The sequence below is a fragment of the Natator depressus genome, chromosome 6 (assembly GCF_965152275.1).
Source record: "Natator depressus isolate rNatDep1 chromosome 6, rNatDep2.hap1, whole genome shotgun sequence".
Lineage (NCBI taxonomy): Eukaryota > Metazoa > Chordata > Testudines > Cheloniidae > Natator > Natator depressus.
Window position 1 is genome coordinate 26,592,529 of NC_134239.1, and position 22,625 is coordinate 26,615,153.

Sequence of the window (22,625 nt, forward strand, 5' to 3'; positions counted from 1 at the left end):
AGGTTGGTTGAGATTTCTGAAGCTATGAGATTTCATATTTTCAGTGAATAGTTAGGGCCTGATTCACCAGTGCATTACTCTGGTTTTACACCAATGAAAGTTCATTGATTTAGAATAGAGTTACTTTTGTGTTATGCTGGTGTAACTATCTACCTAAGGTACTTATATGGCACCCATTATCAGAGTGTTTTAGTATCTCACCATCATTAATGTGTTTATCCTCACAACACACCTGTGAGTTGGAGAAGTGCTGTTATCCTCATGCTGCAGAAGGCAATTAGAGGCTGTGAATTCCACTGGGTGGCAGGGTACCTAGGAGTTAGGCATTGCATTCTTGTGTAGATTTAGCCCTAAGTGACTTGTCCAAGGTCACACAAGAAGTCTGTGTCAGAGTAAAGAAGGGAAGTGCCTTAACCACTGGACCATCCTCCTTCTCTGGATTACATGGTAGTAAATTAGGCTGTTTTACTCAAACAAAACAGCTTAGAGCTGGTCAAAAATTGTGAACATTTTTCAAAATGTTTTGGGGAAATAATTTTGTCAAAAGACTTGTAGTAGAGCTAGTTAAATACTTCGAGTATAAAAATGTTGGTGTATAAAAACAAAAAGGCCTTTGTTCATATGGTTTAATGGTGTCACATAGAAGGGAATGTAGGAATTAAATATTCCTACAGTACCCATGTTCCATGTTAGTCAGGTAACTAAAATTAATTGTAGTAATGGAAACCGAACAGGTAATGTGCCATATATTATACGGAATATTTACCTCTTAGTACTAATCCCAGAAACAGCTGCAGTCTACTCCATGGAAGGTGTTCCAAAAATGTCCTCCCTAGAATTGTAGGAAAAATTCATTCCTGGTAAAACAAGAAATGCAGTTCAAATTCCTCTTGTCTATATTTGAGTTTCATTAATAGACCTGAGGTAGCCCTCTATCTATCTGGCTTTATTTGCTAACCCACTTTGCCTAGCAGAGTTCCTGTGTTTGTACAGTGCCTAGCAAAATGGAGGTGACTTGTCCAGGATAGGGGTCTGACCAGACATGTCTTTTTTGTAGGTAGAAGATGCCATGATGGATGTGTATGATTCTGTGTACGAGGAAGTGAGGAGGAACCTGTCCAGCTTCAGGAGGCAGGAACTAGCTACCATCCATGAAACAGTAAGTTACTTCCAGTCTTGGTATATCCAGGCTCAGGAGATCTTGTTCCAGGGTGTCTTTACATTGGCTTCAGTTAGCTTTGGATCAAGCCTATATTCTTCTATTGTCTGTACTTCCCAAACACCATAGTGGTTTTTTGTTCCTTAGGTCACAGAGCTCCTGCTCAGTTCTCCTGTGGCCATTTCTTTTCTTTTCTGAGCTTGGCACTGCCAGGTTTGGCTGGCTGAATTAGCAGCAGGATGAAAGGGTTAGTAGGACTTGCATAGGACTATAGATAATGATGTACTACAAATATTAAAAGACTTCCAATCATCGTGCAGTGATTATGACATTTCCCCCCCCTTCACCCGCCACCCCCACCCAGTTCTCACTGAGGAGACCCAGGTTTCTGAGCATCACTTTCACCCAAATACCAAGAGGCGATCTCACCTCCCTGAGAGAGCATTTCACACCACACACCGTGTAGTCCCTTTGCCATTCCATGCCGGTTCCTTAATGGTGGCTGCATAGTAGCCCATGTCCCTGAAAGGTAGGAGCCCGCCTCCAACGTTGTTGTTGCCATTCCAGAATTAATAGCCTAGGGGTGCTCCAGAATGTAAATATGACTGAAGGCACAACTTCAACAATATGGCCAGCTGAAGGTAAATTTCCCACTGTGGAAGCATCAGGGCCAAACAATGTCTGGTTTTTTGTTTTGTTTTTATTTTTCAAAGTTTTAAGCCGCTAACGTGACAAAGCAAGCCACACAGCTCTGAGGAATCCTGACCTAGCAGTGCAGTGTGTAGGTATAAAGGAGAGCTATCATCCCAATTCTGTGGTGCAGTAGGTAGATTAATGTGATTGCACAGAGCCTAGGGATTGCTTTGCTTAATGTGTGCAAGATGAGATAACACAGTGGCAGAGAGACTGTTTCTTATGGAGAGAAACACAGGAGTCCTCTCTAGACAGCTGAGTAAAGGAAATGCCGTATCCTTGCACAGCCAGGTCTGTTTGGATAGTGATCTAATGTCATGCTGTGGGACTAGAGGGGAAGGTCAGCACTGCTTATTTGTTTCTGGACTCCTCCCTCTAGCTCTGTATTTTCTGTCCTGATTTCTCAGCAGAGGGAATGGCAAATTAATTTATGGCTCTGTGAATGGACAATTTAGGGCCTAATACAAAGCCGATGGTAGTCAATGTAAAGACTCCCACAGGTTTAATGGGGAATGGATCAGGCCTTAAAGACGTTTTAACCTATGTTCTTAACTGCTAAAATGATATATTTATAATGCTACTTGCCCTCTGCAACCAGGGGGTCATGAAATCCTGGCCCAGAGTAAGGAAGACAGAGAAAAATGTTCATCTCCCCCAGATGCAACTCATCCTGCAGCAGTCTGCCAGAGAGAAGGTTGGTAAGGGAAGAGGAACCCAGGCAGTGATGTAGTTTTTGTTTCTTTTGTTTCAGTTTCTGTGCTGTGGAAAGCAGTCACCCTTTGGAGAAACAGGAGGCATTGAAAAGGAGACATGTCCATCAGAACCTATGGGCACAGCCAGAGCGGTAAGGGAATCATCCAGGAGCCATTTGTACTGTCAGATGTCAAGGATGACCCATTAGCTTTTCAGCTACTACTTAAACTAGCTCAACTGACCTAACTCGAGTGTGGGGGGAAAGCACCTTTTGTCCCAGTCTAGACAAGACCTAAATGACTACATGTGGTGCAGAGAAGCAGTGAATTTGGGTCTCACTCTTTACCTTGGTCAGCATTTTCAACCCCAATCCAGCCCTACAACTGCTGCGGCTCCCATGTTGTTTCCTTCCCTCTGGATAACTGGATTGACTGGCTTCTCCATCAACAGACCATTAACTTGAGTCTTTTGTCTAAACAGCAACCAATAGCCCTTTGGGCCAGTGCAGCAGCAGTATGATCATTATTCCCAAACTCTTTCCATGGAGATACTGACAAGACCTTCTTCCGTCTCACCTACGCTCCAGGCTCCCAGCTCAAAGCCAGTTCCCCCCTTGCTCTCACCAGCGACCTCCATTTCCATTGCACCATTGACTGTGTCTATCTGGAACTTTCTGAGCCATATTTTCACTTGCATTTTTGCCTACTATTGAAGGGAAACTCCGGGTGGGAGGAGAGAAATGATGATCTTTTGAGGGATAAAATGAGGAAGGATTACTGCCCACGTCCCTTGCCATCACACCTACTTCTACTTACTGGCTGCCAAGAGACACCTCCTCACATGTATCCATTAGAAGAAGGGCATTGATTTTTTTTTTTAATTAGAAATACAAACTGGCGTCTTGCTGACTGAAAACAGTAGCTAGGAGAAACTGCAGTAGATCGGTGGTTCCCTGAGCCACAGATACAATTCTGTAGCTGTTCCTTTGCCCGGTTTGATGTTTGCCGCTCTAGAGAGCCTTGAAAATGCCGGATCTCTTCAATTTGTCATTTCTCAGATGCTTCTTTTCTTGTCCTCTGACTTTGCAGTGGACACATGATGTCATGCTTCTGTGTGATGTCAGATGCCCATCGGTCCAATCAGGCATCTCTATTTGCAGTTAAATTATGAAGTTGGAGGTACTTTGCTTGCTGATAGCAACAAGCTGAGCATGCAGATTTTCATGTGTAAATTATACATACTGCCCTTTTCCAGGGTATTAGAGAATTACTAAGAATTCACTGTGAAATACCCAGCTTCTAGGAACTCAGAAACCTGGGTTTTTTTCCATTCAAGGGCCTAAACCACTTTTCAGTAAGCTCTTCAGTTTTTTTGAGAAAGCAAATAAACAGAACCAATACCAGATGATCTCGGCTGCGAGACTGTAACTTGGATTTTTCTCAATAGATTTGCCTGGGCTGTGTAATTTTGTTCTCTATTTGACCGGTTGTACTAATGAAAGTTGCCGTCTTAATATGTGTATTTGTCCTAGGAGACAAAATGATTGTGTTGTTATGGTTCTGCAAAGACATGATGTATTAGTGCAATGTCAAGGAGTACTTGTGGCACCTTAGAGACTAACCAATTTATTTGAGCATAAGCTCCCTTTTCTTTTTGCGAATACAGACTAACACGGCTGTTACTCTGAAACCTGTCATAAGTGCAATGTCCTAACACATACTGTATAAATTCAGAACTTTTAATTATCCTGCTTGTCAGTTTGCAGGACCTGGGACAATTTCATGATGATTCAGGGTATTATGGGATAGCAACCTTTCTGGTATATCTGCCTTTTGAAAACTGAATTCTGAAGTGTAACTTTCAAAACAGACTGCAACTGGTAATAATACAGCTATAGGAAAAGAAGTGAGGGGAAGAAATGTGTCTGCTGTGTGGTAGTGCAGGAGCAGGGTGCTTACGTGGCTATTTATGCTTTGAATTCCCTCCTGCTGATGGTAAAGGGAGATAAACTGCAGTGATGCATTCTGTAGAATGTATGGGAATGGAGGAAGTGATCTTGTGTCATAGCAGCTGCTGCTCATTTTATCTTTGGGTTCAATTCTGCAAGGTTCTGAGTACTCTGGCCTGATCCAGCAAAGCATTTAAGCAAGTGCTTAACCTTAAGCATATGAATCGTCTGTCCCTCTGTCTGTCTGTCTCTCACTCACACTCACACTCACACACAGACTTCAGTAGGACTGTTTATATGCTTAAAATTAAGCATGAGCTTAAGTGCTTTGCTAGTTCCAGCCAGAGTGCTCAGCATCTTGCAGGATCGAGCCCTTTACTAGCATCGCATTGCAGACTTAAAGCACAGCATGTCAGAAGACCTGCGACAAACATTATTGTGCATTTCACATGCCTCCATTCCATCTTCCTTTTTCTTCCCCCCTTTCCAAAATTCTCTCACTCACTCACACACGCACACACACTCCCCAGAAATCTTGAAATATATTTTACCTGGTGCAGTTCCAAAAATATCACTGCAACGGCAGGTGTACTATAGGAACTGACTGTGGAGAGCACAGTAGGGCAACAGAACTAGGGAGACATAGACCCCCATTCACTACCAAGCCAAGGCTCCATGTCTCAAAGTATAACACAATCTGCAGCAGAGCACTGGTGCCAGAATTCATGCCGCATACAGTGACAGGTAAAGTCAAGAAAGAGGATTTGCACTATAGCTGCAGCTCTCTGCTGGTTGAGGAGGAGGAAAGCAGGATAGAGCAAACCTAACTCTGATTCTTGTTGTTTAGACAGAGGCTGTCTCTACGATACAGGGTCTGTAAGAGACAGGGCTTGGAAGCTGCTTCTGCTGTGAGGGATGATGATGATAAACACTGTCAAGCAAAGAGAGATGGGGAAGCCTCTGCAGGGATAAAAGAGGTGAACTCCTCCAAGTTGTCACTGTGCTTTCATGGAATATCTCTGTCATTTCAGGATTGCCTCCAAGAGATCCAAGACTTCCTAAAAAAACATATGGACTTCGTCTCTGTGCTACTGATCATCACAATCTGCTTCATGGTAGCTACCTTCCGTCCTTTGGTACCCTAATTTTCTGAACAAGCTGAGGCAGGGACAGTTCAGTGGCTTGAGAGGGCAGGTCACATTGAAAACCTTGCGTGCAGGAGACAGGTTTCTGGATCTGGCGGTGATAAGCCAGCAGCCTGGAGTTCAGTAGCAAAGGAAATAACCTTGATGATGTGATTCACCACAGAGACTAGGGGAGGAGCTATCCAATAGGGCTGCCAGTCAGACTGAGGAATCACAGCCAGTTCTCTGCTGGAACAAGCTCGCTAAATTCCTGGCAGCCATAGGTTCTGTGCTGAGCTTGGGGAATAAGTCTGGAAATTGGCTTCCTCAGAATTTGAATCCCATTGTCTAGGGTGTTGAGTCTAAGCATTTTGTCCTGTGGCTGAGGATGTGCCATGGTCTAACCACCACATGATCTAACATTACTTTGTGGTGTTTAGAGCTGGTCAAAATATTGTCATCCAACACTTTTGGACCAAAAATATCTTTTCAACCAAAGGAAACATTGCCACAGAAAATGTTCATCTTGGTCAAAAATTTCCAGTGTTTTAAAGGAAAAACCAAAATTATTTTGGTAAAAGTTTGATCTCTTTGAAAACTTATATGAAAACCCAGATACTTTTACCAAAAATGTCTTTTTTTTTAACTGCAAATTTTTTGTTGTTTAAAAAAAATATAAATTGAAAACTCATCATGGGAAATGTCTTTAAAAAAATTAAAATCTCCCAAAATTAAGTTTCCTACAAAAAAATAATCATTGGCAGTTGTAGCCAGCTGTGATGTTACTGTTAGATATGCAAGACAGCAGCTTCCTGCAGGAAGAAGTTGTGGAAGCTCGGCCTGTTATACACAGGAGGTCAGCTGCCTCCCAGCTGAGGCTCTGAGGCCAGGTATCAGGTGATAACTTGAAGATCATCTGGTATTAGGTGAGCCAGCAAGTAGCTCAGTTGAGCTGGAGAGCTGCAGGGAGTAGAAAGGCTGCTGCTGAGGACAGAACCCAGTTCATGAGACACTCTGGCAGATGGCCTGTGTAATCTTGTGGGGAACAAGCTAGGAAGAAGGAACCAGAGACTTGTGTTGGCTCCCAGGCATTCTGTGAAGTGTGATCCTGTACGGAGTAGACTGGCCTCTGCAGAAGACCACAGGTCAGGAGAAAAGATGTGATTGGTGTGCTGAACAGTTATTTATTTTTGAATAACACTGAAGTCCTGTAGAAGAAGGGGCAGGAATCCTGTGGCTGGAGAGTGTTATTGGTGCCTGAGCGGGTGAGATGGGAACCCACTGCCTTACAGATGTGCAAACATGGTGCATCTGGCCAATGGTTGGAAAATGCTGCTAATAGAACAAGCCTGCTCTAGTGTCTAGTCACCACTTGGCAGACACAACATACATTAATTACTTTCACACAAAGGTCCCGCACTTGTAATAAGACATGCCAGAAGAGAATACTGGCCTTCAGACCTGTTCCATGTACAGAATATTACGTTCCACCTGCTCTAATAACTCTCGAGTTGAACTTCAGTTATTGAAGCAAGATTTTTCTGACCAGGTCTGTACGTATGGTTGGTTTCAGACTTGTCACGATCACCCTTAAATCTACCGAGGCTCACTGGGCAATGCGGCGTTATTATAGCTAACTTGCTAGACATGAGTGGATGACTCTGACCTAAATACAGGGTTGTAATACACTCCAGGGGTCGCCTGGACTCCGTGAATGCTGTACGAAAGCAGCAAGAGTCCACAAAGTGAATCACACCTGCCTGCCAACTCCTGCACTGAATATCAGTTTGTCTTTTAATAATGATGGAATAAATATTTGCCCTTTTTAAGTTTACTGATTTGCCCAAGATGTTAGTCTTAGCTATTCTCCTCTGAATTGCTGTGTCAGAGGACGGAAGATCAGCAGTGGGTAGAACTCTGATACTATTGTGGGAAGATGGCACATGTAATCGTGGCCCAGGAGCAGATGATGCCTGACCTGCTGAATTCTGATAGGCTGAGAAAACCCTTCTACTTCAGCCAATTAGAATACAAACATAACCATAAAACTGCAAATCATAAAGGTTAGTGTGCAACATTTCTGTTTTAAACTTTTATCGTTACGTTGGGAACAGCTGCTAAGCAATCTGACTTATAACAATTCCATGCAGGGTATTTCCTGATGCATAGAATTACATAAGAATATAAAATTCTAGCACTAATATTACAATGGTTATGTTGATTCTCAATGTAGATTAGCTCCTCCCATGGAAGTATGCATGAGACATACCAGATGCATTATACAGTGTCACATCTTGGAATATTTGGGTAATGTTTTCACAGTTTGGGTATAGGAAAATCTCACTCCAACTCTACTGAAAGCAAGTTGTGGTTTTTATTTCATAGCTGTGAAATGGCAGCTATCAACTAGGACTGGTTTTGAAGAATATGGTGGGAGGAGCCTCAATCTATTTCTAAAATATTTTTACCATTATGATTGCAGGATGCAAAGAAAAGTGTACGGTGGCTGCCTTAGTTACTGCAGGTGTTGCTGTCTTCCAGCTACCAATGAGCTGTTCATAAATTTTCAAAAATCAAACTATATGTTCAAAGAGGCACTTTCATATTAAGGCAAACTTTTATAAGGAACATATTGTTACAGCCACCATTATTCCCACAGCAACCTGACTTTTGATATGTTGCCCATGTAGGTTCTGATACAGCCTTCAATTATATGATCACACAGTTCTGGGCAATGTGGTGTACCATGCAGCAAATTAGTATACTACAGAACAAAGGAACTTCATTCCTTTGAATACGCAGAGGCACATATGTATGTGATGTATGTTGTATTACTCCAAACAGTACATACTGAGATTTTTTTCAATCAAAGACTATTGTAGTACAGACTGTTCACACACAGGAGCAGACTTAACTTGGTTGTGGGAATCTGAACCCTGCATTTCCTGACTTATTCTCACTTCTGATGTTACAGTATTGGAACTGAAATTAGAGCCCCATTGTGCTAGTTGCTGTATATAGCAGTCTCTGCCCCAAATAACTTAGTCTAAGCAGACCAGACAGAGGATGGGAGAAAGGAAGTACCATTATCCCCATTTTACAGATGGAAAATTCAGGCACAGACAGATAGTGACTTGTCCCAGGGTCACACAGGAAGTCTGTGGCAGAGCAGTAATTGAATCCAGATCTTCTGAGTCCCAGTCAAGTGCCTCAACCATGATATTGTTCTCTCTCTCTCTGTTGAAATTTCAACCTTAGTATTTCACAGTAAAGTAACTTCTTTGTGTATACAACAGCCTGATACAGTAGCTCATTGATACCTGTGAATTATTTTCAGTATTGATATGTGTGTATCAGTACCTTTGCACTCAGGTGAAGTAATATCCAACAATCAGTCCTGATATTTAATTCTTTGCCTCTCTGATTCCTTAGGTTTATGGGATGATTTTAACTTCATTCCTTTGGTTCTCCATCTGCTTCAGCAACAATCTGGACCGGAAAGGCAAATATATTTTCAGAGAGACCTAGAAAACAGTCGCCCAGCTTCCCCACAAGAGCAAGGATTTCCAACCCTTGAATTGGGAAACCATCCGAAAGTTATCCACAGAGTTCCCTGAGAAGCTGTGGCTAGGTGACTGGAGCTGGGCCTTAGACCTTCATGTTTCCCTTTACTGCATTACCTGCTTCTTCTGCATTGCCAGCTGACTAGTGGGAATGATCATCGGGCAGCACAGGAGAGGAAGATGTGACATTTTCTGTAAAGACCGACAGAGAGTGTGACAGGCAGCCAGCTGGGGAATCAGGGCCATGTAGAGACACAGATAGGCATGTTTAGCATTCATGTGAGATGTGGATGGTAGCAAGGAACCAGCCAGCCCCTCACCCAGAAAACCACCCATCCCAGCTAGCCAAAAACCAAACCCTGATCCAATCACTTCTGCCACTGCCTGAAAACTGACAGTTTAAAACTCCGTCAGAGTGCCAAAACATACCCCAGCAACAAAGAAACTAAAATACCATCAAGAAGGAAAAGAAGTCCAGTTAATACCCCTCAGCCAGGAGAACGTCCTCTCAGCCATAGCCAAAACAAATGCACCATGCCAATCAATCACTCCACAAATCTTGGCAAAACAGCCACTTACATTTAATCCCCCCCACACGCACACACACACAATCCCCACATCACCGCCAAATAACCAATTGCCCCTGGGAGAAAAAAAGAAAGAAATGCATTAGAGGACACACAGGATAAGTAACTTAATTCAACTAATTATCCACCAAGTTTCCCACAGTCCATTCTGTTCCTGAACTACAAACTGGAGAACTAATGTAGATTTATAAATGTGTTTGCCAAAACAAATTTTAAAAAACAAATAAGAAATTACGGAAAGTAAAATAAAGATGGTAGCATTTAAAAGAACTTCAACATGGGGTGTTACAATGTATCACAAGATAACCAATCAAATAAATAAATTCATGCGGAGTACTCTGAAAAACTGGGCACTAGTTCTCTCAAAGAGGGCACCCAAAATTAGTTTACATTTCTGACAATTTGGCTTTAATCTCTGAGGCTCAGTTAACTCAAGGTCCTATCAGTCTTGTTACACAGACAAACTTTATCCTAAATCTACACTATTCTCACCATGTGACTACCACTGTGAAACTATGGATGTTTAAATAAAGATCCTTATCAATCCACCAATATGCTTATGTGTCAATGGGATTATGGGACTGCCCATGGCAGTTCAACCAAATCTCTCTAGAGTTAGAATATAGAAATTTGAACAAGTTACGTATCAAAGTCAATTTGATTAAAAATTGCTTTGCCTTGGTGATATTCATAGCTAAACTCTTTCCATTATGCACATATTCAATATTATAATGCACCAAATCCCACATATATGTTTCATGGAATAATTTTAAAGCTATTTGTAATTTCTCTGGAAGCTCACAAATACTGTAAACCCTTTAACCAAATATTCAGCGGTGGCAAAAGTCTTGAGCTTAACTAGACAATTCAAAATTCTTTTTCTCTTCTCTAAGAAGTTGTCAGTTTCTTGTGACTGCAAAAGATGGTCTAGGGCTTCTCCACATGACGACTTAGTGCAGGGTAAACTGGGGTGTAAATCTACAATGGCACTAGCCTGCTGCTCACCAACTGGGTGTGTGGACACAGCTGCCATGCACTCTTTTTGCTGCGTGTGTCAAACAGCAGTAGTTCAAAGCACACTGCAGAACTTTTAATGGACGGTAGCAGGGTCCATACAGCCGGTTACTACACAGCAGGCTTGTACCCTGTGGATTTACACCCCAGCTTGCCATGCATGAAGACCTGGTCTACAGTGAAAAGTTACATCAGCATAGCTATGTCAGTGAAAAAACCACACTCCTGATGGACATAGCTATGCCGACATCCCCCCCCCACCCCCGTGGACGCCACTAGTTGATGGAAGAGGTCTTCCATCAACATCACTCGCATTGGTTGGGGAGGAGGTGTTCCTACAGCAGCAGAAAAACCCCTTCTGTCACTGTAGGCTGGATTACATGACGAGGCTGTGGTGCTATAGTCTGCGTAGTGTAGACATACCATCGGTCTCTGTGTGGACAAGCACCTAGGCTGATTGCTTTAACATGCTCTTAATCTTTCTGAGAGGCATCTTTGCTGTACCCAGGCATGATTTCCTGTTACAAATAATACTGTGTTCAGTGTAATGAGTTCTTCTAGCCTCGACATTCTCAGTTACTTTTTGACTTAGGGCCAGATTTTTAAAGATAGTTAGGAGCCTAAAGATGCAGATAAGCACCTAGCGGGATTTTCAAAAGCACCTAGGTGCTGAATGCCCATTGATTTCCCATCTTTTGTTTCCCAAGACATCAGGTGTTAGCAGAGAGGGGGTGCTCTCAGTAGCCACCTGATGACAGTCCCACTCTCATGCAATCTCATCCAGATGTTTCGGTTTCTGTGAGCAAATTGCTGAACAGAGCTGTTTTGTACAGCTTCTGATGAGCCATGGGGCCTGGCGCCTCTTCCAGGTAAACTTGATGTGGGCTAATTAGAAAGCAAACCTCATTTCTGATAGGTTTCAGAGTAGCAGCCGTGTTAGTCTATATTCGCAAAAAGAAAAGGAGGACTTGTGGCACCTTAGAGACTAACCAATTTATTTGAGCAGAAGCTTTCGTGAGCTACAGCTGGATCCGATGAAGTGAGCTGTAGCTCACGAAAGCTTCTGCTCAAATAAATTGGTTAGTCTCTAAGGTGCCACAAGTACTCCTTTTCTTTTTGCTCATTTCTGATGACATTCTGAAACATCCAACCAGACAAGTAGCTTGGGACATACCAGTTTGCACTATACATTTTAGGACATATATCAGCTTGCAACATCCTTTGCCACCAATTGTGCCTTTAGTGTGATACTCTTTTAAGACAATTTTTAGTCCAGGCTCTAGTCAGCAATCTGCTTCCACAAACTGCTTTTGTAGGTTCCCTTGCGGTGTATCTTGAGCAACTTTGCACAGCACCACCTTCTTTCCCACGCTGCAGTTTCTCCATCAGCATATTTAGAAGTCTGCACAGATATCCACTTTCAAACTCCTGTCTTTATAGAGAGTCTCATGACATTCCTTGATAATTGTGTAGTTGTTTAGTTGGTCATTATGCAGCAATGTAAACTTACTTGACCCATTTTCTTGGTTCAGCACCAATAATTTTGATGGTAATGAAACAATAAGACAAAACAGCCGTACATGTCTCTGTACCAATTTGTGTTTATATCCCACACATCAGTGATAAGGTCGGTAAGGTCACTTTATCTGTTAAATCATTTCAGTTTATCTACTTGCTAAACTGTTTATCACACTTCTTGGTCATTTAGTCCTTATAACTATTTGGACAGGGTCACCATAAAGATTTTCACTTCACCTTGGCTGTTCAATATGCTAATTGACTGTATCATCTTTTTTTAGCATAAAATAACAAGGTGTTTGTATGTTGGTAAATTATTAGTTAGATATTTCTTATTAATTACATTTCTAATTTAAAAAGGAAGCATTGTCCTAACTATTTGAAATATCTTGTGATCACAGCTCCTTTTGGCAAGGAACTTGCTGAAACTGCAAGGGTCAATTTCAGAATGCTTTAGATTACTTTAAAGCTACAGATGGGGGCGTATCCTCAGCTGAGGATTTGCCCCATTGTTTGTTTCAGTCAACCTCTGATCTGTATGACAGACAATTATAATACTATGCTACCAAATTAAACATAAACTGATGTACTGTGTGTGTCACTGTCAAAGCTAATGCTATGGTTATCTCAAAGGCCAGCTGGAAAGTCATATGACTCTTGACTACTTCAATAAAAATTTATGTCATGGCAAAATGCTATCTTCCCCCACTCTTTCTGTGTGCGCACAAGGCTGTTTGGGTGGCTGTGGTGTTTGTATAATGAAGTTTGGCAGTAATTCTTTCAGCGCTGGGAAGATGTATTATACATACAGCTGGCAGTCGCTCTGGCATACAAGCATATCCTAGCAGTGAAGGGCAGATATGACTGAATCAAGCTTTGAAGAAGGGGAACCTACCAACCTGCTCATCTTCTGTTCCTTGTTGCTGCAGTCATCAGCCTCCCCTCACCAGTAACCAACTAGGGTTAGATCAGGAACATAGTTTGCAAGGAATAAAACAAGGTAGGAAAGAACAAGTAAGCATCTAATCTATATATAAAGAACATGGTGTTCAGGTAAAAGAAATAACCAACATTTAACAGAGTGCCTGAAAGGAAGGTTTCTGGGGGGGTCTGTTTAATTTTGGCTGCAAGACTCTATGCTGACTGGAGAACTAGTGAAATTCTGACCTCACAAGAGGCTGAGCAAATGCAAGCAGAAGAGATTTTTGATTGGCCTACCTGTGTAATGAGCGGGATTAGTTCATTACTTGTTTTTTCACATCTATTTAACTCCCATATTTAATGAACATTTGCGTGTAAGGATGGCATTATTAGATTCCGCACTGCCCCCAATCCCTGTCCATTAAGGTGAGAGAGTAGATAATGAACATCTCTGAGAGCCCTGAGAGGTCCTCCTGCCTACCCAGGGGGGACTAGTCTGGTATTTCTAATGTAAGGGGCTGAGGGTGAAATCATTTCAGGCCTTCTTTATATACCATGAAAAAGCAAAAAAGGGCTCAAATCCAATGTTTGTTAGAAGTCTTTTACTGCCCACTAGATCTACATCGGGGGAAACAGGCAGGTATCCAGTATTTGTCACATCTGCAACTGCTGTGACACCTAACATAAACTGATGTACTGTGTGTGTCACTGTCAAAGCTAATGCTATGGTTATCTCAAAGGCCAGCTGGAAAGTCATATGACTCTTGACTACTTCAATAAAAATTTATGTCATGGCAAAATGCTATCTTCCCCCACTCTTTCTGTGTGCGCACAAGGCTGTTTGGGTGGCTGTGGTGTTTGTATAATGAAGTTTGGCAGTAATTCTTTCAGCGCTGGGAAAATGTATTATACATACAGCTGGCAGTCGCTCTGGCATACAAGCATATCCTAGCAGTGAAGGGCAGATATGACTGAATCAAGCTTTGAAGAAGGGGAACCTACCAACCTGCTCATCTTCTGTTCCTTGTTGCTGCAGTCATCAGCCTCCCCTCACCAGTAACCAACTAGGGTTAGATCAGGAACATAGTTTGCAAGGAATAAAACAAGGTAGGAAAGAACAAGTAAGCAGGTGGGGAAGAGGAGTTGTCTGTGTTTTGGACTTTGTTGGGGCAGGGAGGAGGGCTGGTTGGGTTTTTTTGTTCCTCCTGAACAGTGCATGTTAAGCTTTTTCATTGTTGTGGTAGGAGTGGGAACCTGGAATGCATCCTTTGTACAGCAAGCTAGTGCATCTGGAGTCCAGCCAGTTATTCGTCCAGTCAAGAAGCAGACTTATCATGTAGACTTTCTTGCAATGAGGTGGCCAGTTCTCCCCTCCTTTCTGAGGTTGTGACATTCACTGAGTCACTGAGTTTTGCCCAAAATCTAGTACGACAAGAACTATATTTTAGATACACATCACACCAACAGTCTGGAAAACCAAAAAAAGAGCATCCCAGCACCCCTTAAATACATCAAAAATACACTTTGGGGGTCTTCATCACAGCCTTACCAGTGCTGATAAAGTGATTTCCCCTGTTCCCAGCTTTTACCCAGCTTTAAATACCCCCTACTTTGCAGTCACAGTCTTCTATACACAGAAGAATGACAGTAACTCCCTTTGCTGCTGCTCTTCATTCAGCACGTTGGGGTTAATGCTGGACTAGGTGTTTTTAAAAGGCAATGTCTGCTAGTGGTCCAAGCAGGTGACTGGGATTAAGGGCTCCTGGACACCCATTCTGTTCCCCCACCCTGGCCCCTGCATGCTATTCTGGCAACACACAAAGACTGTAAAGGCACTACAAGGGGCCAGGGACATACTCCTCAGTCCCTAAATGGCACTATGTTTCCTCCGCAGCACAGGGGGGGCTTGGAATGGCACCATCGCGGACATGCCTACACTGCAGCCCATAGGAAGCCTATGATGGGCTACTGTAACTTACAGCAACCAGCGACTGCTCTAACATATGCCAGAGGCTGTTTTGGCCCCCAGAGTAGTTTATAATCTCCCCCTGTCCCTCAATTGTACCTACTGGAGACTCTATTCCTGGTCCTGGTTACCATTGACTTGCTGGATAGGGTTGGGCAAGTCATGTGATGCAACCCCTGTGTGCCTCAGTTTACACAGTAGTACAATGGAGATAAATAACGCCTACCTCCCAAAGCTGGCAATTGGGAAGTCCTGATTGATTAATGACTAGAAAAGGCTTTTATATCCTTGGCTGAAAGACACTACAGAACAGCCCATTATTATCATTTATTAAAAAGCTTTGCACTATGAACTGGCTGTGCACATAACAGAATCAATTTTATTTTTATGAGTGGTGATGAAAAATGAGAAGGCAGGATTATGAAAGAAAGTGATGCTGTGATTATAATGACTTTGTTTAGCATCCCAAGGGACAGAGTCAGTTTGAGAACCCAGGAAGTGGTAGTGAGTGACAAAAGAAAGCAAGATACAAAGCACCAATTAATTTAATCATTGTTAATTATTAAAATGGCATTTTTATTTTAGGCACATGAAATCAGAGAACCTATTTAAGGTTGATTTTAGATATAAATGCAGGAGCCCCAGGCACAGAAGCAGAGAAATGAAATCAGATCTTAGGAGCTGCGAGTCTGCTCCCATCAGCCTAAAAGGATGTGCGGTTAAATATATCTGTCCTATGTTGTGAATAAGAAAGAGTAGAGCAAAGGCAGTGCTCCAGTATTCGTCTTCACAGTTTCAGGGGTACAGTATGTGTATTCCCCCCTCTGAATTCTCATGTCACCTGTCTCTGGACAGGAACTCCTGTCCCCCTCCCTTCTGACCAGGGGATTATAATGCTGCACAGCCCCCGGCCTTACACTGTGATATTCGCAGCAAGCCAGTCTGCCTAATGGCTAGCAGCTGTGAATTGCTTTTTCTCCAAGGGCTATGACCAGGACCAGCTCTAGGCACCAGCAAAGCAAGCAGATGCTTGGGGTGGCACAATCCCAGGGGTGGCTTTTTTTTTGCTTGGGCAGTTGCGCTCTCAGAGCTTGGGGCGGCAAAAAACATAGAGCCGGCCCTGGCTATGACCAGCGTATTGCCTGCCATCACCCGTTATCCCACAGCTCTTTCGAAGCAAGCGCCTTGATTAACAGGGCAAAAGCATTACAGAGAAAACATATAAAAACAATAAACAGATTTAGACCCATACTAAACATACCAGAAATCACCCATGATCCACCTGGGAAGTCTGATAGACCACCATCCCTTCCAACCCTTCAGCGAGAGTTGGAGCTTCCCCTTGGACGGACAGTCGTGTCCATTTGCTGAATCAAAATGAAGACCACTAGTCAGGCCAAGCTCAGCATTTTATATTTTGCTTCCAAGTATCTGGAAAACCCAGCCTGAATCAGTATATGCAAATCACCCCAGGGTGGAATACAATGTCAGGGGCAGTCACCCCCTTCTGTTTTAATTCCTGTAAGAGCTGTGGTAGCCCTCCCCCCGAGAGTAGAACACAATCACACATAACCGTTCATAAGTTTAATACCGTGCTCCCCAAAAATACTGCATGGGGTTGCAATATCTGTCACACTTGTCACTAGGGCCATGTCTGCACTGGCAAAAATGAGACCCAGAGTTACTGGTGCCAAACAGTGCAGCTCTAATGGTGACGACAGTACAAGCTATAGTGTGGACAGAGTCTAGACCTTTTGACCTCTACCGGTCATCAACGTTCATCAGCTCCATCTGCATTAGAGCCTCCACCCTTGTTGCTACTAGTCACTAGTTGTGAATTACAGCTCCCATTTTTGCCAGTCAGCAAGGCCTGGGGAGTTCTGACCCATTTGCAAGTGCAGCAGAAACAGACTCAGTGTTGTTGGGAGCACCAGAAAGAGCATGCCCCAATGTGGAGATGGGGATTAGAGCTTTCTGTGGCTGAAGAGGACAACGAACAAGGGAAAGCAGGTGGGTTAGATGGATGTGGTGTATGGCAGATTGCAGCTCCTGGACATGACTGGGTCACAAAGCTGTGGAGCTCAGTAATGGAAAAGCAAGGGTTAACCAGCAAGGCCCGGAAACAGCTGTGGTCTGTTAGGCTTCCTCGAGCCTGTAAGTCAGAGGAAGTCAGCTACTAGGAATGGATCAATCTCCAAACTGCTAGGTGAAAGGACTTCCCCTTTCTGTGAGTTTCGGCTTTTATGCTATATTTCACCCATGCAAAACCAAATAGGGGTTTAAAAAATAAAAATAGTATCAAGGTTGCAAAGCCAAGCACTCCAAGTTAGGAAATGCCAGAATGAAGGTTGCCTGTGCAATCTTAATTTGGTCCTCTTGTGTGTATTCAGTCTTTAATTACATGATCGCATGCTATTTTTTTCCACAAGACCCCTGCCTCTTTCAGTGCATCGGGTAAAGTGTAGCTATTCAATCATTTGTTTTCTCTTTGTTTTTCAGTGTGTGGCTTTAGGCCTTATTAGCTGCATGTTATTCAAACCCTGCTCTGAATACAGAACGATTAATGTCCTATGGTGTTCATCACCAGCATATCTGAGTGCATCGCAAATGTTAATGTGTTTATTTTCACACACCCCTGTGAGGTCACATGATATTATTTTCTCTGTTTTTCAGAGAAGGAACTGAGGTACAACAAGATTAAGGTGCCTAACAGAGATGCTTAGGATCTGATTTTTCAGAGTATTTTGCATTATATAGCACTTTAGATGTTCAAAGCACAGCTTCCATAGACTTTAGAGACAGCTGTGATCTCTCCGTGATTCTGCGCGTCTGGTTCCGGGGTTTCAAATCAGGCACCCAGAAAATGAGAAACACATAAGTAGTGACCACCTGTGAAAGGTTTGGTGACTGGCCCAGCATCACACAGTAACTCTCTGGCAAAGACAGGGATAGAATCCAATTCAGCTGTCTTAACAATGAGCCTATCCTTTCTCTTTCTGCAATCTCCTGTCTCATTCACTATACACCTTCCAATTTCTGCAATGAATGAAGCAGGGCTCTACACACCACAACCTCCTACTCTACGCTTCTATATTAATTCCTAGAGCAGGGTCTCTAAAAATATCTCTGCTGAACATGTGTGAACTGTGATTTTTAAAAGGCTTATAACTTGGCCATATTTGGGCGGATTTTCAGTGGGATGACATAGGCCACCCCTGCCAAAGTTGAAGACCCTGCTTCAAAGTACGGGGGAGCTAGAGCTTTTCAAAGAAAAGGCTGCCAGAGTATTTTTAAAATTGTAAAACAACATAGTTTTCCCCAGCCTTGTTCTTGGAAACAGCTGCACTGTTTTGGCTGAAATATTCCGGAAGAAGTCAGCCTGAGGCAGACACCAGGAATAGGAAATTTCAGCCCTAACAAGTAAAGTTTGGCAAAGTTATAAGCAGCTGAAAATGGTCTTGTAAAGGGAAATGTTGGGCAACCTTGATAACTGTCAGTGCTACCAGCTCCATCAATAATAATTGTATTTATTTCCCTTCTGGGACAAGAAAGGGTTTAAAAGACAAAACCTCCTCTGGAAGGATTAGCAACTAGGAGTAAATATGATATCTGCCAATCAGATTGTTACATCAGGTAGAACAGTGGAGAAGAGTGCTGGGAAAAATGGTGGAGTGATGAAGAAGTTTGAAGAGAGAGAGTCCACTTTGGAAAAATACACATAGCTTTAAGAATTGGCTATCCAAACCCACAATTAGTTTTAGGTAACAGGCCTACTGGGGAGACATTATTGACTGTACCCCAGGACAGCATGCTCTTTAGAGTGTCTTCTTCCCTCTCTCAACTACGAAATTTGGGACATACTACAAATGCACTGAGCTCCTAGGAAGGTCTCAAGGAGAACAGACCTTTGGATAGCTTGGTCTCATTTATCACTTATGGGGACAGGAAATGCTTTACACAATGAAGATCAGATTTTGGGAAAAAAAACTTAGGGCAGACTTACGTTCCAATTCTGTGCTATCTTTAGCTCACTAATCTTTAGTCTGCTGACATCCTCCAGACTGCCAAACAAATGTGTGCTTAGGGAGAGCTTGATATATCCAGCATCAGAAGGGTTAAACATAAGAGCACTTCTCTTTATATGGTAGACATATAAGACCATTGATCAGTCTGTGACAGTTCTGGAGTAGAATGCTCCTGAAGGAATGTTTTAAACTGACCACAGACCTGTCCACCCGTCAGATATCTTTTCTTGTATAAAAGGTGCTGTCTCTTTGAGACCTGGGTAAATATAAAGGGAAAAGTGTTAATGATTATTCTTACCAATAAAATGAATATTCTTGTTTCACTGTTTGCTTGTGATTCTCTTTATTTGCAGATGTCCGAGTGAGATTTTTATTTTCAGTCATGTTCATGGAAAGCAAAAGCATCACCAATCCGAGCTCAAATATTTGTATGAGTATTTGGAGCAGGTGTGTCTTCACAGACGCTTTGAAAAGGCAGATGGCTTTATTTGCACAAGAGTTATTGAACAGTTGTCAATGGTGAACATATTAGTGAAAATCACAGTTTGTTTGGGAAGCCTACTGTTTATAAAGCTTAGGTCCAAAAATTATACTAGATATTTAAAAAAGAAAGGAAAGGAAGAGATTTTAAGATACGATCTTCCTCTTGAACTACTAGTGCACTTTATGCTAGCCTTTTATATCAACTGCAAACTCCTTCGCACAGGGACTGTTTCTTTTTCTTGGACAAGGCTGAACATACTGCTTGTGCTTGCCAAGGAATAAACTTATATTCTTGACATCTGCTGTGTGTCAAATTCCAGGATGCAATCTAGACCAGTCAGCAGTGGTGTTGCTGCCTGCCCCACAACCTAGGAGGCTTCACAGTGCTTTGCTGTTGTAGCTCCCAACCTGGGCTGCACGCAAATAGCCTAACAGCATGCAGCTCACACCCTGAGTGTCTGGGTCAAGGAGCAGCCCTGGTCTAGCAACTCTGGCCCAGCAGCCTGTCAGCAACACACCAGTCACACTCTGGCTTCTACCAGCCTTGGTTGCTACTTGTAGGGTATCAGAGTAGCAGCCGTGTTAGTCTGTATCTGCAAAAAGAAAAGGAGGACTTGTGGCACCTTAGAGACTAACCAATTTATTTGAGCATAAGCTTTCGTGAGCTACAGCTCACTTCATCGGATGCATTCAGTGGAAAATACAGTGGGGAGATTTATATGCACAGAGAACATGAAACAATGAGTGTTACCATACACCATAATGAGAGTGATCAGGTAGTGAGCTATAGCTCACGAAAGCTTATGCTCAAATAAATGTATTAGTCTCTAAGATGCCACAAGTCCTCTCCTGTTCTTTTTGCTTGCAGGGTGACTCCAACACTCTCTCAGTCCTGAATTTCCCCAAAACCTGTGTTCTATACTGTCCAGCCTTTCCCTGGGCAGTTCAGATATAAAAGGTGTGTTGCCCCTGTAAAGGGTCAATATTTAACAGTTTGCTATTTTGACTGGAGTTACCAAAGAGTTCGGTTTAAACACAATACTGGATTAGTTTAGATTAAAAATAAAACAAGTTTATCTAACTACAAAGGGAGAGCGGTTTTAAGTGAGTACAAGTATAAGGTATTAAAGTCAGAAATGCTTACAAGAAAAATAAAGATTAAACCTTCCTAGTAGCTGAAACTTAACAAGCTAGACTTGGTTCAAGGTAAAATCCTCACCATAGGGTCCCAGTAACAGAAAATTTTCAGGTCAGGATCCTCCCCAAAGTCAAAGGGTTGGTTCCTTTGTCATCATAGGTGAAAGAGAGAGCGAGAGAGAGCACTATAGTTTGGGGTGGTTTTGCCTCTCACTGTTATAGTCCAGTCACCTTTTGAAACACATTTTCCTGAAGGTTCCCCCCTAGATAAAGTTCATTCCAGCTGTGGGGACGGGGATGTGGAGTCCCCTGGTGAAAGTGGTTCCATGTTGTTAGCTAAAATGCAGTTGGCCCTGTTCCTGCGAATGGCCTCTTGCCAGGTGATTGCCAATTGACTTTGATGACACCTAGCTAGAGGAGTCAGCTTGTCCTTTGACTTTGAGAAACCGGTTTACTCCCTCCCCATACTTGTCTGGTAAACACTATAGTCATAATTTCAGCTTATGTTCATAATTCTTAATATGTGTTTAGTATGTACATTCAACAAGAATATTGATTATCAGTGTGGTGTTAATTTTTAAATAATAACTCACAAGGCATATTTTGCACAAAGATTATTACAATAACTTGCAGGGTGTGACTACAGGGGGTGCTTTCGGTCACTTTGTCTCCCAGAAATCCTCATATGGGATAACATCATGACACGCCTCCTCAGGTCAGCTAGTAGGAATAATGGACTGTGCTCTTGGCACATTTCCCTGCCTCCATGCTGACTCTCACTTTAACCTTTATTTAGATTATTTATATTACGATAAGGAGAAATCCCCTCCTTCCCTCCAAAGCATATCAGGAGTGTTCTCGTTTAACTCCTAAATTATCCCTAGTTGTTTGTGGGCATACTAATCCCCTTTTCAGCCACAACCTCTCTACGGTTCTGACATCAGCAATGATGACATCCCCTGTAGCCCTTAACGCCTACTGATTATACAACTGGGTTCCCTCCCATCTGGAGAACACTAGTGTTTTGAGTAGAGAAGGGTGAACCAGTTTGGATAATTTAAGAAACCCACATTGGATCCAAACCTTTGCTGAAATAGTGATGTAAGTGTTTCCCCCTCACCCCCTTTCTCCTTTGAATTGCAGCTGGAACTAGAAGTGCCCGAGATCTCATGAGAAAGCTTGTGCTCCTGTGATTTCCAGCTTGATTTCTTGTTTTTTTTTTGCCAGACTCAAGCAGTTCAGGTAGTTTTAGAGACTCGTCTGACCCTCTGGGGGTTCATTTCTCCCAGTATGGCAAACCACGGCTTTCCCCAATGGCCACTGCTTACTGAAAGCAGTTCTCCATCCATTTCAAAACTATCAGACGCAGTTTGTGACAGTAATTATACCTTAAAAAGAAGCCTCTAACCTCCTCCACCTTCCTCAGGTTGTTCTTCTCCAACACTCTCCCACTACTCATTATAGAACTCGACTGGTCACCATAGAGACATGGATATAAATATTTAAATATAACTAGAGAGACAGATTGCACAGACGGCATCTAGTTGTTGTGTTTATTAGAAACAGAAAAAATTAGGCAGAGCGATGGGTTTTTTTCTTCCAAAAAACAATGCTGAAGATCAAATGGGGAGTGAGCTGAATGTGCAGATGAGGAACAAAAAGGGTTTTCCAAGCTCAGCTTGTGCTGAGGGAGGAACCAGCTGCTCCCTAGGGTTCACAGAAAACAAACTCTGGAAACTCCTTCCCATTAGACACGAGAGGAGATTTTCCACTTGAAGGGAAAGTGTCAACTGA

General features: G+C 42.6%; 1 protein-coding gene across 3 annotated transcripts in view; it reads left to right on the plus strand.

Annotated features, from left to right (window-relative positions):
- TSPAN32 (tetraspanin 32) overlaps nucleotides 1–22,625 on the plus strand; it is a 76,691-nt gene that overhangs the window by 45,136 nt on the left and 8,930 nt on the right. For 2 of the 3 annotated variants that reach the window (XM_074954852.1, XM_074954853.1), the window contains 4 exons: nucleotides 1,058–1,159; nucleotides 2,604–2,696; nucleotides 5,525–5,608; nucleotides 9,050–11,787. In XM_074954852.1, the coding sequence (XP_074810953.1) occupies nucleotides 1,058–1,159; nucleotides 2,604–2,696; nucleotides 5,525–5,608; nucleotides 9,050–9,145 (375 nt within the window). In that variant the 3' untranslated portion in view covers nucleotides 9,146–11,787. Of the gene's footprint in view, nucleotides 1–1,057; nucleotides 1,160–2,603; nucleotides 2,697–5,524; nucleotides 5,609–9,049; nucleotides 11,788–22,625 lie in introns of those variants that run through there. The other variant, XM_074954854.1, reaches the window with a different exon arrangement.